Consider the following 17,818-nt stretch of genomic DNA (forward strand, 5'->3'; position numbering starts at 1 on the left):
GAAAAAATAATGAGCATTAGTCTAAACAGATGATTTTAATTCGACGGAAATATTCCTATTATTACAATCCTGCCAATCCTGCCGGACCGCAGTGGTCAGCAGGCAGCTCACAACCTTAAAGAAATGGCGTCCTGAATTTATGAGAAATACCAGAACCTAAGATCTAGACGCCATGTTATTTTTTTTTCTGTTTAAACTCTCGCCGCACCCCATGAAAAAGGTGTGTTTGGTTTGCTGACTAACTTGCTATATTTTCCTAACTTTTCTGCCTAAGTTTAGCTCTTCAATTCGAGCGACTAATCTTAGAGCATCTTCAAGAGTGTCCTAAATAAGTGATCTAAATCAAAATATAGAGCTTATCACAGGAAAAAGAACTCCAATAGTGCATTATTTTACCAAATTTCATCAAAAAAATAAAGGGCACCTCTAGAAGTGCCACAAATATATTGCACCCAATTGGGCTGACCTATCTCCTAATCTCAACGAACTGAACGTTCACGGGTTTCTTCTCCTCATACAAACCTCGCGCCGCTAGCTCTTGCGAGTCGCGACCCGCTGCCGGCTCTCACGACCCTCCACTGCGCACTATTTGTTTCCTCTCCGATCCTGGCTAGAAGCACAACAACCCTTCTCCCTCATGCGATGCCTTAAGGAGTTCAACCTACCGAGAAGCGCCCTGCGCCTTCATCGAAGACCGAGGCGGTCCACGGCTAGTACTTCCGTCGCTGCGTCGCCATTCCAAGGCCTTGTACTAGGTGTAGAAGGCAGATGTCCGATTAGCATAGCAGCAGGAGGAAGAAAGTGCAGGACGCCTGGGTGGAGGAACAACGGGCGACAGCAGGGGAGTAGTTGTTCCTGGTCTCGATCCTGGGTTGGCATTTGGGTGTAGGTCAACGGCGCCGGGCAGGAGCAAGAGGCGACAACGAGCGGTACAGAGGTTCGGCGGGAGGGAAATTGAAAACCTGGCTGCGCATGGGAGGGTTGGCTAAACCAGATTTTGGATAACTACTCTGATTTAAGGCTTTAATGTTGGACTTAAATTGTTTTTTGGTGACTCAAAACATCTCGTTTTCATGTTATAAGGCATTTTTATGGGTCACCTTGTTGAAGATGCTCTTAGACAAAGTGTGATGCAGTTAGCTACGAACCAAGCAGACTCTAATATACATGCTGGGTTTTCCGTCCGACATTATGCATTGCTTCTTTTGATGGTGTGTGTATAAGAGTCTGTTTGGTTGGGCTGTGGCGGTGAAAAAAACTGTTGTGGGTTGTGAGCTATGAAAAAACTGTTGTGGACTGTGAACTGCTAAAAAGCTAAAAATCGTTGGGTGGAAACCACTAAAAGTCGCTAAAAATTCTTTCATATATATTTTCACAGTTCCACCTAAAAGCTGCTAAAAGCAGGTCGAGAGTTGCTTTTAGTTTTGCACTATAAGAAAGTCGGTTTTTAGAAAAAGCTGCTTTTTAGATTTAGCCTTTTAGTTTGATTTTTGGCTTTTAGAGGGCAAAAGACAAAGCCAAAAGTCAAACCAAACACCCTAAACTTGCCCCGGTCAATCCTCGTCGTCCTAGTACACATGCTGGGATTCTTTTTTACCTGTGATCCCCGGGATTGCACATGAGTGACATGCGGCGGCGGCAGCGGTTTGGGATCTAATGTCCAGCACAATTATCAACTAATCACCCTGTAAATCGTCAGTGTTAGTATAATAATCTCTACTACGTGCCAGAGTTTAAACAACGGGAGTATGCGACTTTCTGTAGCATCACGAGACCGGCCGAACCCAACAACATACGTCAAACGAAATCGGTACACCTCCAAAATCCTGCGGGGCCCGCACGCATTTTTCAGTTCCATTCCCAACAGCCCCACCACGCCCAACCCAACGCACACACCCCGTCTCTGCCACCGGCCGCAGGGCCCAGTGGACAATGGCCCACCTGTCATTCAGACATTCGACCAGCGTAATCTTCAGCTCTATTTATTACTGCTATATCAGGGAGTAGGCACCAGCCCACCGACTGGTGTTAGTGTGTTACGGGCTTACGGCCGTGTTCATCTTGCTGCTCGCCTGCTCTCCCCGTTCCGTCCTGCGAGGAGGAGATCCGCATTCCGGAGGGAAACGGCGAAGGGTCTCACTCGATTTATACTCGTGCCGTACTGCTGCTGCTATCTTCTCTATCCCCATTACTCGTGCAATGGCGAGGAGGCCGTAGTGCTAAGTGGAGCAGCGGCAGGCAGCGCAGCGCAGGCCAACGCGGAATTGCTCGCTGCTGCGGTCCAGTGGCGTGGCGGCACGCGTGTCGCGTTCCATGCGGCACTAGCGCGGCCCCTGAGATCCATCCGCAGCAGCAGGCATGTCGCGCGCGTTGTACAGGGGCGTGTCGGGGATCGGCGGCAAGCTGGCGGCGGCGGACGAGGCGTACGCGTACTACGACCCCAAGGAGCCCAGCGAGAACAGCATTGGCGGCGGCTTCGGCCGGGGCGGCGCGCGGAAGCGGCACCTCGCGGACGCGGCGGTGAAGGTCGGGGTCCTGCTGCTGGTGGCGGCCGCGCTCGTGGGCTCGGTCGCGTGGGCGGGGACGCTCTACGCGGGGCGCGGCGCGGCGGCGCGCGCGGCCGCCGCCGCCGCGCACCGCGGGTACCGGCGGCTGCAGGAGCAGCTGGTCGCGGACCTGCTCGACATCGGCGAGCTCGCGGGCGGCGGCGCCCGCGCCAAGGAGGCGGAGGTGTGCCCGCCCGAGTACGAGGACTACGTGCCCTGCTACTACAACGTCACGGACGCCGTCGACGTCTCGGATCTGGGCGCCGGCGTCGCCATAAGCTACGACCGCCAGTGCACGCGCGACGGCAGGGTCACTTGCCTCGTCGCGCCACCGCGGAGCTACCGGATTCCGGTCCGATGGCCCAGCGGCAAGGGCTTCATCTGGAAGGACAACGTGCGGATTAGCGGGCACGAGTTCTCGTCCGGGAGCCTGTTCAAGAGGTGTGTCAACAAAATTTGCCCCGTCCGTGAAATTCGAGGTGTTGTTGGGTTTGGTCTGCTGGTTGTGAATTGGGTGGTTGCTCATTGATAACAGGATGATGGTGGAGGAGGACCAGATCTCGTTCCCGTCCGACGCGCACATGGCCGACGGTGTGGAGGATTATGCCCATCAAATTGCCGAGATGATTGGGTTGCGTAATGAGTTCAATTTCAATGAGGCTGGAGTGAGTTGTTGCCACCTGTTCAGTTTATTACTACCTGTAATTACCTATTTCACTTTCAAATCTAGTGAAGGCACGTCCAGAACTAGCTGAAGTAAAAGTATAGAACTGAACCAATGATATTTCTGTCGACGAGGTGTCCTTTTGTACAAAATCTCATTCTTAAAAGAGCCACCCACTCTTGCTATTGCTAGTGCTCTTCGTCAACACCATATGAATTTGCTGGCTTCTGCCAAGGTTTTCCGTACATTTAGGTTTTTTTTCAAGGACTCAACACCTGTACTTAGTGGTTCCAATAAGTAAGCATTGCGATCTCCTTAAAGCATTTGCTTTGGGTTTGGTACCTTTTCAAGTATTTAAATTTAAATTTTAATGGTTGTCCAGTTCTTTTGGGGAAAAACTGTTCTGTTTATTTGGAAAACAGTATTTCGTCGTAAATTGTTTCCGTGTCTGATTTACCAGTTTAAGAATTTTTTTTATCGACCTGCGGGGGGTAAGACAGCCCCCGGGCATTGTATTAAGAAAAAGACTTTCTCACATTTGTCGAGAAAACCCCTGAACCCCTGTCCCACTTTTACCAGTTTAAGCATTAAGCTGATCCTTTTACATCATGATTTGTTATTCAGCTACACTTGTCTGTTGTAGTCTTTCCACTTGTCCTTCAGAAATATTGCATGTTGAGTAGACTTGCTGGAAGTGCCGGTCTATTTCTACTTAATTTGACAAATATACATGCCCAATGTGCTGGAAAGTGTATGTCAGAGTTTACTACTGTACCTGCAAAAGTATGTTGGCAGGACCTTAGGATCTCCACTATGATCCATTATTTGAACATTATTTTTTAAAATATCATTATGCAAAACACAGTTGGACATACCTTGTAGACCACTTTATGCTCTGACTGCCTAGAGTAAGACTTTGGATAATTGTTATGTACTTATGTTTACTGAAACTCTTCTTGCTGATGGTGTTTCTTCTATGCCATTTTCAGGTCAGGACAGTCCTTGACATAGAATGTGGATTTGGTACCTTTGGGGCACATCTTTTTGAGAGAGATCTCTTGACCATGTGCATTGCTAACTATGAAGCATCAGGCAGCCAAGTGCAAATTACACTAGAGAGAGGCATTCCTGCAATGATTGGTTCATTTGCAACGAAGCAGCTTCCATATCCCTATCTTTCCTTTGATATGGTGCATTGTGCGAAATGCAATATCGAATGGTACAAAAATGGTACGTCTTAAGTCTTCTTCTTCCACATGTCTTGGCTCTTATTAAATATAATGTTATTAAGCAATATATTAAGTTAGCACTTCACATGTAAAGATCAATATAAATGTCTAGCTGCATATTAAATATTTGAGGATGTACAGTTGTGGGTAACTTTTGGTTGACTTCTAACCCTTGCTACTGCAAACTTTGCATACATATGATTTCTGTAAAGACACGTTTAATTTGGTACTCTAGGATGGCGATAAAGTAGTACTCCCTCCGTTTCTTTTTATTTGTCGCTGGATAGTGTAAAATTGCACTATCCAGCGACAAATAAAAAGAAACGGAGGGAGTATCTCTTACAGTCTTACTAAATATGTAAACATCACTTTTCTCTGTAATTTTGCAGATGGCATTTTCTTAGTTGAAGTGAACAGGCTTTTGAGGCCTGATGGGTATTTTGTATGGACATCAAATTTGAATACACATAGAGCCTTGCGTGACAAAGAAAATCAAAAGAAATGGACAGCCATTCGTGACTTTGCTGAGGGTCTTTGTTGGGAGATGCTGTCACAACAAGATGAGACAATTGTATGGAAAAAGACAAATAAAAGGGACTGTTACAATTCGAGGTACTATGCTGCTTATCAACACCTACAAGTTTTATAATAATAAATGTTTACCTGTTTAGACTAGTAATTAACTTACAGAGTCGTTTTACAGAAAATCTGGGCCTGAGCTATGTGGCCATGATCCAGAATCACCATACTACCAACCACTAAACCCCTGCATATCAGGCACAAGAAGTCAGCGTTGGATCCCCATTGAATATCGTACCACCTGGCCATCTCAGGCTAGACAAAACTCAACAGAATTGGACATACATGGTAAGTATTTGACCACATCCACATGGTACAATTGGAAAAACAAGCAAACAAATCAACAAAGTTAAAAAATATGTTAGTGTCTTAATGTTCAAATGCTTGTCTGTCTTGCATTAACAACCTTATAATTTAACAGGTGTGCATCCTGAAGTCTTTGCTGATGATACCTCAAGCTGGGACTCCATGGTGCGAAACTACTGGTCTTTGCTATCTCCACTTATATTTTCAGACCATCCAAAGAGACCCGGTGATGAGGACCCACAGCCACCATTTAACATGCTAAGGAATGTTTTAGATATGAATGCTCACTTTGGTGGATTTAATGCTGCTTTACTGAAGGCAGGAAAGTCTGTATGGGTGATGAATGTTGTTCCTACAGATGCCCCAAACTATCTACCGCTGATATTTGACCGGGGTTTTATCGGGGTTCAACATGACTGGTATGGTCTTTTCCTTTTGCTGATTTGAATTCTTCTTTCCCTTTTTTTCCGTTTCAGGTGCATCCTCTGATGATGCCAAATCTTGAACTTTTATGACAGTTTCCAAGCTAAACTTTGAATTCATAGACAATCACAACTCACAAATATTAATACATGCATATGTTTTTTTAGAAAAGGGAATAACTTGATTATTCCAGCCTCTGCATGACAATATGCATATAGCTGTCCAGTACACCAAATATTCTGGGTTCAAACAGGAACATAACCATACTCGAAACATAGATGCCTCCACTACATTACAGATTACAAGCACAATCGATTACTAAAGTTCCAGCCATTTTTAACAAAGATTTGCATCATTGCGACTTCAAGCAGCCTGCATCCCTGCTTTACTTGTAATCCGTCTTCTTCCTTTAGCAGCAGCATCCATTGTCTCATCGAGTATGTGCCTCTAAAAAGTACCTGCATAGGAGTAGGAACTTGTGCATTGTTAAAAAACACATCATTTCGACAAAGCCATATGGCCCAACATATAGCACTCGCTCCAAACTAAATTTTGTTGCTAAGTTTCATATCAACCCCCATAAAGCCACTGTGTAAATAAATGATCAATGCTCCTAGGAGGTGAAATATTAAACGCAACTTGAATACAACGCCAAACACATTTAGCAATATGGCAGTCGAAGAATAGATGTTGAATGGATTCATTTAACGTACATGCTACACATCGTATGGAATGTTGTTTGTAGAGGCATTATAGAATCCCAATTTCACATAATTTTATTAGTGTACGCCAATACATGGAGATTGATGCATAAGTGAAGTATCAATTCGACAGACAACTTATTGCATATTGATCTTTGGAGTTTGGACCAACCTTCAGTTAAATAATGGATGGTTGGACATGTGTTCAGGTGTGATGCATTTCCAACTTACCCAAGAACATATGATATGGTGCACGCTGATGGTTTTCTATCACTTCAGAAGAACCACAAGCATAGATGTTCTACTCTTGACATATTCTTGGAAGTTGACCGCATCCTACGACCAGAGGTAAAGAAATTTTGGTCAATTACACTGATTTGGAATCCATTATTCAGTTGTGAATTATGTCTGTAATTCATTTAAAGTTCTTGGATGCATACCGAGCATAATACATAACATTGCAGTGTTTGGATATGTGTGATTCTAATCTCTAAACGGTACAAACCGTAAAATGGTTCATACAGGTATCTATCTAATTATTGTTGTTCCTAAAGGACAATTAGGGCCATTTCTTGATCGTACCATATGGAAAGAGTTGGGGACATTCATAGAATTATTGCATATTAACTTGGGTTAGTTTCTTCAGAACTTTGGCCATTGTATGGCCATATAGTTTGGTAGAGCTGTCTTTGTGATCATGGCCGCTTATGGGTATGTACACTCTGCTAGTGCAGGGGTGAGATGTTTGACATTTGATTTTGCAGTGGGAAAGAAAGATACCCTACACTCTACTTACACTGTATAATGCACAATTACCATTACCCATGAAGGAATGCAGCAGAATTATCAGACTAGTTTTGCATTGTTGCACTGCATATTTCCACCGGCCGTGTGGACTGTGGAGCACTACGCATCAGTCTTCAGTCATAGGATTATTTTATACAAGTGTTGTCTAACTTTTTTTTTCTGCTCGTTTGATTTGATGCAGGGCTGGGTCATAATCCGTGACGCTGCCCCTCTTATTGAAGCGGCAAGATCTGTTGTTACTCAACTCAGATGGGACGCCCGCGTTTTGGATCTTGACATAGCCAGTGATGAAAAACTACTGGTCTGTCAGAAGCCGTTTCTCAGAAAATAATGAGCATAGTAGACACTGACACAAGATATGAACTTATTCTTTCACCCTACACACTGTTACAATTGCTGTCTGAGCACAACTGAGTACAAAGTTTGGGTAAAAAACACGGGAAGCATGATTCAGCAAACTTGTCATGCATCACCATGGAACCGCAAGGTGCCATTAAATTGATCGGTCAAGTGCATGCTGCAGAAACAGGCTTGGTGGCTAAGCTTTCCAGGCCAAGGTTTTATTGCCAGGATATAGAGATGAAGCCATAAAAATTACTTTAGTAGTGAAACCATATCCAATAAAGAGATGCTGCTGCGGTGTACATAATCGCCGCCAATGTGCCATATAGGTATAATTCATTTTTTCCCTTGTTACAATTTCTCTCCTTTTTTCTGTAACTGTGCCAATTTGTTTTATTTTGTATCTTGTATGTAAATTGGTTGGTCTATATACTGATCATCCCAGACTACAGCCTAGTGAAATCAATATAATTATTATTTGGAGATGAATGATAAGCAAGAGCAAATTATAATCATTCCACTATATTTATCTATCATTTCTACAATTCATTATTTTTGTACATTGTACGGAACAAGAGTGATACCTTCATTATTCAAGAAGAATAAAATACATTTCCAGTAGAATACATGGTTAATATAAGAGGAATGTGTCAATGTTTCTTTGTGGTAGTTATTGCAATCTTGCAGGCAAGTTTTTGCTTTTGATGGCCATTTAGCGTTAGTCGGAGCCACTGAGATGAGCTGGCATTGCTCTTTGGTTTCAACATCCTATGCTTTTGCGGAGGATTGAGCGTCCAGTTCATCTTAGCTGTAGTTGCTATCTGCCATAACCAAGTGGGCTGTCGCATTTTGATGTTGACGTGCCACCTTAGTCCGAAGGAATTGGCTTTGTCATTCTTCCGTGGTTCTGGAGTAAAGACCATCCTCCCAGTATTATATTAAAAAGATACTAAAATATAGTTCCGACCGATAAAATCTCAACTTTGCCCCCACATCACTAGCGAGTCGTCACCTTCCACTCTACAACGCCCCAGCCAGAGGGTGGCGTGTAGAACGTAACTCGGAAGCGGGCGAAGCACAACAAGAGAATTTTTTTATTTTAACCAAGCCTGAAATTCACCCCTCGAGGGGGATTGAACCCGGGACCTGAAGGTGCTTCTCGGAAGCTTTAACCATTACGCTAGATATCCTTTCGCACTCTTACAATCTAAAAGTTTATAGAAAATACTCTTCCAGTCTAGAATTTTTAGAAGGATTGGAAAAAAAAGCCATCTTCAGGACAGTGACATATGCATGACACCGAAATTACACGTCTCGCGCCAATGCCATATTGCAAGGTATCATGTCGTCAACCAATGACTGATGATGTGGCAAGATCTCGACAAATTAAAATCTAATGCCATATTTCCAAGATGGTGATGAATTGAGTTTCTTTATTTTTTTTTGCATAAATTAAAATCTATAAACAAGCCCAACTTTTATTGCTTGTGCCCAACCGTCGATGATAGCCTCTCATGCTCTTGTTCGGTTGCTGGTTGCAACTTTTAGGTCTTAGTGGTTGCTAGGACATTTGCATATCCTCTAAAAGTTTCCAACGAAAACCCTATTCACATCGGCCCACCCCTAAATGCATCATTTTGGTGGGCACTCGAGCCAAGCTCGAGTTGACTCCGCAAGGTGGATGGGGAGATACTGGATGATCAGTTGACCACCATGCCATTGCTTGCCCCTCCCATGTGGCAAGCAAGATGATAGTCTTCAAGAAAAATTGACAGGGTTGGTAGTCCCATAATATTTGACGATGTTGGCCAGAGGTCGGAATCATTAAGGAAACTCGATGATGTGGATGGCATGGGCAAACGCCCGAGGCCCCGAGTGTTTCTTTCCACTATTGTGGTCATTGCCCCCCATCAAGGCTTGTGCCTCGAGCTAGCTTGGCATGCTCTTTGGTGAAATGACGCGCATTGAGGATTACTCGCTCGTCGCGGATCCTACACAAACATTAACGCACTGGGGTGCATGACAACGAGGGTTGTTGGTCATCGACGACTCGATCCTAGGGATTGGCATCAACAACCTTTGTTCGCTAGATGACTCCCTTTGAGGGAGAGGCAGCATGCCTGGAGGTGTCGTGTGAGTGCAAGGTGGTTGCATGCTCAATCAGCCCTAGAGCTCAAGGTACATGGCTCGAGCTTAGGGTCATTTGGCTTTATGATCGCTCGCAACACTTTTGCTATTGCGATAGTGATATTTTGGTTAGCACATGGAAAAAAATTGTGGCCCATCGCTTCCCCTTGCTCCGACTTCACTATAGGAGGAATGGCGGTGCCCTCCTGTCCCATTGGTACGACGTTGTTGATGGTGTTCGACCTCCTATTGGGGTTCAACGAGGCAGACCACATTATTAGGGTTGGCCCCTCTCACGGCCTCCTCACGAAGCCTAAGGAGTTGAACGGTGCGAGCCCGTAGGTATTCTACCTCATGCTTAGGTGTGTGTCCTTGGTGACACCCCTCCCACTAGGGTCGATGTGACATCTGCCTCGATCATGAAACAAGCGCGGAGAGACAACCTTCTGGCAGTGTTATTCAGTTTCGAAGAGGAAGTCGCTAGAGGATGTCTCTAGGAGCTTGTAGAAGGACGAGAGGTGGTGACTCACCATAGATATGAGCCCATATTGTATGTTTGGAGTGCATTTGGAGGCGCAAGGCTAACTATGGGTCCCCTCATCACGTCAAATGTGGGAGTAGCCTCAATCTGCTGACCCTAGTGGCATGGCTAAAGTTTAAGTTTGCTTGGGGCCCTAGAATGGGTCTGTCATCATGGTTCTTGTTACCTTAGCGAGCCTTTTGCGGGCAACATGAGATGATCGTCGCCCTAGGTGTCCCTCGCGGACCGGGCGGTTGTGCCGCCCTAGGCCATGGTCCTAGGTCCTTCTTAGTGGATTCACTTAAAGCTCAACTGTCGAGGACACCTTCGGGGGTGCTCAAGTTTGTCAGTGTTTGAGATGTAGTCGTGGTGACGAGTTGTAGGCTACCATCCTCTGTGGTGAAGTCCAAGGTGTTGAAGGTGATATTGGTCCCGAAGCAATCAGAGCCATTAAAAATCGACAAATGTCACGTAAAGCCCGTACCGGGTGTGTCAATTTTCATGGTTTGGAACCCATAACACTTAAATATTGAAAGAATCATGATGCCCAAGAGGGGGTGAATTGGGCTTCTCTAAAATTCTTACGAAAGATTAAACCCTAAACAAGAGCCCAACTTCACCCAATCTACTAGCTAGAATGTAAAAGCTATGAAATGGAGAACAACAATAAGTCATTATGGCAAATACTAGCAAAGTAAATACAGAAAGTAAATTGCTCAAAATAAATGTGAAAAGTAAAGTAGGGACAATAAAACTCCTCCAATTTTTCCGGAGGTATCAAAGAGTCAGCACTCTCCAGTAGTCCTCAAGATATCAAAGAGTCAGCACTCGCTGCCCAGGGCACCACCGGACTGTGCCCCTAGGGCAGCACCACTATATTTTTCCTTAGGTTTTTCTAAACCAATTTCGATTCTAACTTGTGAGTGATATCTTGAGTGACACCTAGCACTAGTTTTGAGTGTGAACTTGTACCGACACTACACTAGTTATCTCTTGGTCAAACAACTCAACCACAACCTGTCTTTATAGTATGACTAAAATGAAAATAGAAGTCCTAACTCTATACCAAGTGTCCCACAACTAATTTGACATTTAGGATATGAAGACCTTCATCTTTTGATTCGCCTTTTCAACCGTCGCTTTAAGTTCTCAACTGAGGGACCGGTTGGACGCAACTTCCTGTGTTGTGACGTAACTTACCATTTGCTCTGCAAAACTCACGCTAGTGACAAGTAATCTTACGTTGTCATTAATCGCTAAAACCAACTAGAAGTCTATATGCTTTCAAATATGTAGGTCAAGGGGGGGGGTCACGAGCTAACGTTCTAATGGCTTAGCTCTTGCGAGCTTGAGAGAAGGATTAGACGGGTTTGAGGAAGTCCCTTACGTTCAGTATGGTGCTGAATTCTTCATTGTTGTTTAAGTGTGTTACAAGGCAGAGTTTAGGACTCTCTTGCTTGTTTGATGGAATACAAAAGAGTTTTTGTTTGGTCTTACTTGCTTATCTACTTGCCTCCTCCCCTTTGTGGAGGTCATGTTCCTCCTTAGGCTGTCTCCAGCAACCATCCTATCTCATCGTCCTATTTCAAACTTAATTCTATAAATAGTGTAAGCTACAATTTAAATCCTCTATTTTACATGATCTGTTGTAGACAATATTATATAGTCGAAGGAGCAGGTAGTCTTATATACATAGAAAAATCGATAGGGTGAGTCATTTCGTGCCTACGGGTCATATGTCATCTCCTATGCTTCTGAAGGTCTTTCATTACTGGCGCATATGGCCCCCAAGGCCCTGTCACTTCTGACCCAACTGGACCAAGGGTTAGTTGGGTTTTGCAGAGGAGTGTATAAAGCCTCTTTGTGAGGAGGCGTCACTGAGGAAGTTGTATGGGTGGTTGGCCTCGAAATTCCTTTCCTTGCGCTTGATCCTTCACGTCTATGACAAGGCTCATCGTGGCCTTTCATCAATGTGATTGGTCCTTGTTGTCGTTTGAAAATTCAGATGGTTGGACACAGACGTCTTTAATGTTCTTTGGACCATGTCTGTCTCATTCAGTGTACACCTAGTCAGGTGCGGGTGCCAAGTGGTCGGAGAGTCATAAATGTGTTGGTTGTGTATAGAAACTCATGGGGCCTCTATATCGTACCAATAGATTGTCTTATCATCTTAGTATGACTTGATTTGGCTCAGAGTGACTATGTAGCATCCCAAAAATTCAAATCCTGAAATTTTCTCAAACTCGCTCTAAATTCAAAATGAATTTTAAATTTCATTTCAAAATGTTTGTTTGCGAGTTGATATCAACAAATAAAGTATAGTGGTCTATATTCTCTCCGAAATCCTCCCCAAAATATCCTACAGATATTTCCCCAGTGATCACCCTCGAATTCTTTCCAGAAATACCGCCCAGATATTTCCCGAGTAATCCCCTTCAAGTTCTTTCCAGAAATATTGCCCAGATATTCCACCGATATATCTCCAAGTATTTTCCTCCTGAGAAATACCTTCAAAATCATTTTTCAAGTCCCTACAAATATTTTCTTCATAACTTTCCTCATGCTCATACGTATACGTATGCCTCCAGTGTCATACGGTGAGCTCTACAAGCAAATCTCACTTATACAAGACAAATACATGCTAACCTCCCACTAATCATCTCATCCTCCCACTAATCCTCTCATCCCTCCCCCTAATCCCCCCCACCATGGCTATAAATAGAGGGGCAAGGGCCTCCCCTCATCCCACCCCAAGCCATTTCATGGCAACTCTCTTCCCCCCCACACACACACCCACTCCATGTTCCACACAAGCACACTAGCACAAGGATCGTTCGATCGTTCTTCGATCGTTCGTCCCCTGTTCTTAGTTTGTTCGTTCGTTCGTCCGATCGGCCGATCGTTCGTCCGATCGTTCATGGTTCGTTCGTCCGTTCGTCCGATCGTTCGATCGTTCGTCCGTTCGTTCGTCCAAATAATCTTTTTCCTACCGTTATGCTGCCGAAATTCCGATCGTTCGTTCGTTCGATCATTCGATCGTTCATCGTTCGTTCATAGTTCCTATTCATCGTTCATCGTTCGTTCATAGTCCCTATTCATCGTTCTTCCAGATAATCATTGTCCTGCCGTTATGCTGCCGAAATTCCGATCGTTCGTTCGTTCGATCACTCGATCGTTCGTCCGTTCGTTCATCCAAATAATCTTTGTCCTGCCGTTATGCTGCCGAAATTCCGATCATTCGTTCGTTCGATCATTCGATCGTTCATCGTTCGTTCATAGTTCCTATTCATCGTTCATTGTTCGTTCATGGTCCCTATTCATCGTTCTTCCAGATAATCTTTGTCCTGTCGTTATGCTACCGAAATTCCGATCGTTCGTTCGTCCGATCATTCGATCGTTCGTCCGTTCGTTCATAGTTCCTATTCATCGTTCATCGTTCGTTCATAGTTCCTATTCATCGTTCATCGTTCGTTCATACGACTATTCACCATCACTATTCACCGTTACTATTCATCATTACTATTTACTGACACTATTCACCATCGTTACTATTCAGTGTTACTATTCATCATCATTACTACTCGTCTATGATATCTAGTAACTTTTTCGTCGTCACTATTCATCGTTACTATTCATCGTTACTATTCATCGATTAGCCGATCACCCCGAATTTCAACTACTCATACATCATGCTGTCCAGTCCACCTAAGACCAGCCAGACCCATATTCCAGTCATACGAACTCCGGTGACTGTGATTTTCAGTCATACGAACTCAGGTTAGGACGTGTGAGGAAAGAAAGAGATTCGGATTCGGATCTCATTGATCATGAGATCGCAGAGCCGGACTAGTGGGTAAAGTGTACACCTCTGCGCAGAGTTTGAAAACCTATTCGAACAGTCTGTATCCACAAGAATGGACGAGTCTGGTATGGTATGGCAATTAATATTTTGTTTTAAAAAAAAGAGATGGTTTTGAGAAAAGTGGTTTTTAAAAGGTTCGGCGGTTGAGCCGTGAGCTATGGTGCACGGGAAGTCCAGTAGCTGTTTTTAAAAAGGAAAACCAGTGGGAAACTGCTGAGATACCTGGATGGTTTAGTCCAGGAGATTTTGTTATAATACTGAAAAACTTCCTGCTCCTTTTGGAGAGGATGCGCTTTGCAAAAATACAAAATGTTTTTCAAAACAACTCTGCATAAAATATTGCTGTTTCTGCAAAATATCCTGAGCTCCACATATTCCATGCATTATATCTGATTTCCCCATTCCGCGGGTGAAGGTGGGCTGCTGAGTACGTTTGTACTCACCCTTGCTTATTTATTTTTTTCAGAAAAAGGAGATCGGGTAAGAGTTACGCCTGTTCCCAACCTTGCCTGTGGCTGTTGGACCGCTGATTTGCTTCGCTGCGTATATCGGGCTGCTTCAGCCCCACTCTGATGATATGTCCCGAGTTGTGGACCAACTCTTAAAGTTGATCGCCACCTTTATAGGTTTGTTTCGTTTAAGCAGATTTAAAATCATCTGATGTATAAATGTGTTTACTAGCCTCATGGGACTAGTAATTGTATCACATTGAGTCCCAGAGGATTGGGGACGCTTCAGGTGGTATCGGAGCTGTTAGGTTGGCCGCAGGACGTAACCCTTAGCCTGATCAAAAGTTTTTGAGTCAAAACTATTTTCTTAAAAAAATTCTTGCTCTCATCCCTTCATTTCAAAAATGTTTTCCCCCTTTCCTTCTCTCAGAAGTCAGATGGAGGTTCAGTGCCAAACCAGCTTCTGCCAGAATGAAGATGGTTTCCCCAAGTTGCTGAGAGCATGCACAGTCCGCCTCGGAATCAGGAGCCAGCCAGAGTATGATGGTCGTGAATTCATCAAGCATGGCACAGAGAAGTGTGTCGTGACTGTATACATTGGATCCAGTCCGCACCATGTGGAATGGAGTGTCACTACTACTGGGCACAGATTCAAAGACACCTGCCAAGTCGTCGCTCGCAAGGCATTGAGGGCCCTGTGTCAGATCTATGAAGAAGAAGTGGCCGACACCCCGCTTAGATTCTTTCCGCCCTTTCAGAGAGACCGTCCAGTTTGGATGGCCAGGATGCGTGCATTAGAAGAGCAGCAGCTGCTTGAGGATGACCCCACAGTTGTGTACCTCACTGCATACCTGCTCACCCTGGATGCCCAGTATGATTTCTTGGTCCGGCACCACCGTCAGATGATTGCCCGAGCAGAAGATGCAGAGAAGCTCAACCGTAAGCTCCATGTGGATCTCACCACAGCTCAAGCCCGTGTAGCTGCCTTAGAAAGTCGTGAAGTCATTGCTGTTGAAGCCCTGAAGCAAGCCAAGGATGAGCATGTCCAGAAACTGATGGAGGCCTACTTGGTAACCCATAACCAACGTAGAGCCCTGCGGATCCAAGAGCCCGCTCCATCCAACCCAGTTCAACCCAGGAGAGCTGAAGACCCCTAGATTCTTGAAGGTCACCCGGTCTCTATCAGAGGAGAGAAGAAGGCTTGGGAACTCCCGGAAGGAGCCATAGTCTTGGAAGGAATTCCAGTCTCCCCTAAGGCTATGGATAAGCAAGAGCACCCTGAATCCTCCCAAGATCCCCCGCCAGAGTTGTTTGAGCCCCTCGCCATGAAGAAGATTCTAGCACCGTCCCTTGAGGTCAAGGAAGAAGCTGCAAGCACCCCGCCAGCACCACCGCCCTCTGAGGAGCTACAAGAGCCAGTCCAGCTTGAAGAAGAGTTCGACCACATCTTGCCATCTCAGTCGCCGCCAGAAGAAGTCATCAACATCAGCTCCCTCTTGACCCATCCAGGAGATATCTCAGATTGAAGTTGTGCGTCAGCCTTGCTAGAAGAGAAGTTGCCTGGTCTGAAGTTAGTATGCCCAGTCCTCTGCATGCATTGGGTAGTGAAGTTTTTCTTCACTTTGGCTAGAGCCCTGCATGTATGAGAGGTAATCGTGTAGTCCCGTGCCTTGAAAAACTCTATTTGTGTGGCCCCCTAGGGCATTTCAAAATGAATTTCGCTTGATGTTTTCTCCCCTTTTGAGTGCATATGTGATGCTTTAACGTTGGTGCTCATAAGTTGCATTTAGCATAGTTCTCAATTCAGGAGCCAAGCAATAGTAGTTATGCTTAGCCCCCGAGTCTGAGTAGCCCGTGCTTTGGAAAAACTCTATTCTACCCTTATTCAAAACATTTGATTTGTTTGTGCTTATCATTGCTGAGCTTGTGTGTTTTCTTTTCGTTTTTCTTAAAAAGGTTTTCTCTAAAAACATAGATCACAAATTAGAGCTAATCCTTACCTTATGCTTCCATTCTCATCTTAACCCATCTGAAGAAAAAAGTGCCTTACCCAAGAAGATACCGGGAAGCTTACCCTTGAAGCCTGGAACAAGCTACAGAGGAACCTATCCAGTCGCTCAGTCAAAAGGACCGACCGTGAGAATCAAAGCACTGCCCCTGAGTCAAAGTAAACAGGAAAAGAGGACAGAAGAAGTTATTACCATACAGAGAGGCAAAGATTCTTGGAACCAGAGACCACAAACATCAGGGTCATTGACCCCACCACTCACCCATGCCCCCCGCATGCGTGCCCGCCTCCATGCGCACTAGCACCCCCGCCCATGCCCCCTTTGCAGCGCACTACCGCAGCCCACCCCCCTTTTGCAGCGCACCCACCGCCGCCATCATCGCCGGCAACACCAGGCCCCCTCCCCTTGTCGCACCCGCTGTCGCGTAGCACCTACTCCATCACCACTACTCTGCAACCGAACACCCCCACTCGTCGATAAAGCACCCCACCAGCTCCCTCAGTTCCCATCCAAATCAAAGCACACTCCCGATAAAATCCCCTCTGCCAAATCGCAAGCAACTCCATTTTTCCACTCCCTCGCCCCTAAGATCACAATGCTTGGTGATTCTTGGGTTGAAGACTGTTGTACATGGTTCATAGTCTTTGGTTTCCTCCTCTGTATGATGGTAATACCCTTTGATAGAATCCTCTAGTGGGAAGAGCAAAGAGAAAGAAAGGGTCAGTGAAAAGAAGATAGTGAAGAGAAGATGAGAAGAAGGTTGTTCCAGAATCAACCATGTGTCAGTCATCTCTCCGCAGCCTGGTCAAGCAGCAACAGCAGAAGAAGGCCCCGTAACACCCTTGTTATGAGGTACTTCAAGGAGTTCGAATCCCCAAGATTCAAGAGATCTACCCTCATTCTTTTTAAGTGGGGTAGTATTCCAGTAAGGTTCCTGCTGTGGAGAAAAAGAAGAAGGCCTGCAGCAAGCTTGTCGAGGACCAGATCACCGAAGCTTATAAGTTTCTGGATGAGAAGTGGTCACCCAAGTTCCGTTAATGAAGCACCAAAAGACCAGTCAAGTAAGGAATCCATGTGGGAGTTTGCAAGAGAAAGGTTTGTGTGTTGGCATCGATGCTTCTTCAATAAGCTAGTTGCCAAGCGAAAGCCAGAAGCCTGAAGATGATCTTGAGTAGCCAGAATCAGCGTTTGCCATCAGCAACCGGATGCTCCTGAAAGGCCAGATTTTGTTGAAGTTCCATCTCCTCGAAGACT

At 45.0% G+C, this 17,818-nt stretch overlaps 1 protein-coding gene across 1 annotated transcript; it reads left to right on the forward strand.

The window, feature by feature from the left end:
• Nucleotides 1-2,002: 2,002 nt before the first annotated feature.
• On the forward strand, nucleotides 2,003-8,120 carry LOC103654244 (probable pectin methyltransferase QUA2). The gene is made up of 8 exons (XM_008681074.3): nucleotides 2,003-2,987; nucleotides 3,082-3,211; nucleotides 4,200-4,440; nucleotides 4,829-5,051; nucleotides 5,143-5,306; nucleotides 5,440-5,743; nucleotides 6,658-6,796; nucleotides 7,437-8,120. Exons 1-8 carry the CDS (start codon nucleotides 2,359-2,361, stop codon nucleotides 7,584-7,586), a joined length of 1,980 nt encoding a protein of 659 aa, XP_008679296.1. The 5' UTR covers nucleotides 2,003-2,358; the 3' UTR covers nucleotides 7,587-8,120.
• The last annotated feature ends 9,698 nt before the right edge of the window (nucleotides 8,121-17,818 follow it).

Source organism: Zea mays, chromosome 4, assembly GCF_902167145.1.
Source record: "Zea mays cultivar B73 chromosome 4, Zm-B73-REFERENCE-NAM-5.0, whole genome shotgun sequence".
NCBI lineage: Eukaryota > Viridiplantae > Streptophyta > Magnoliopsida > Poales > Poaceae > Zea > Zea mays.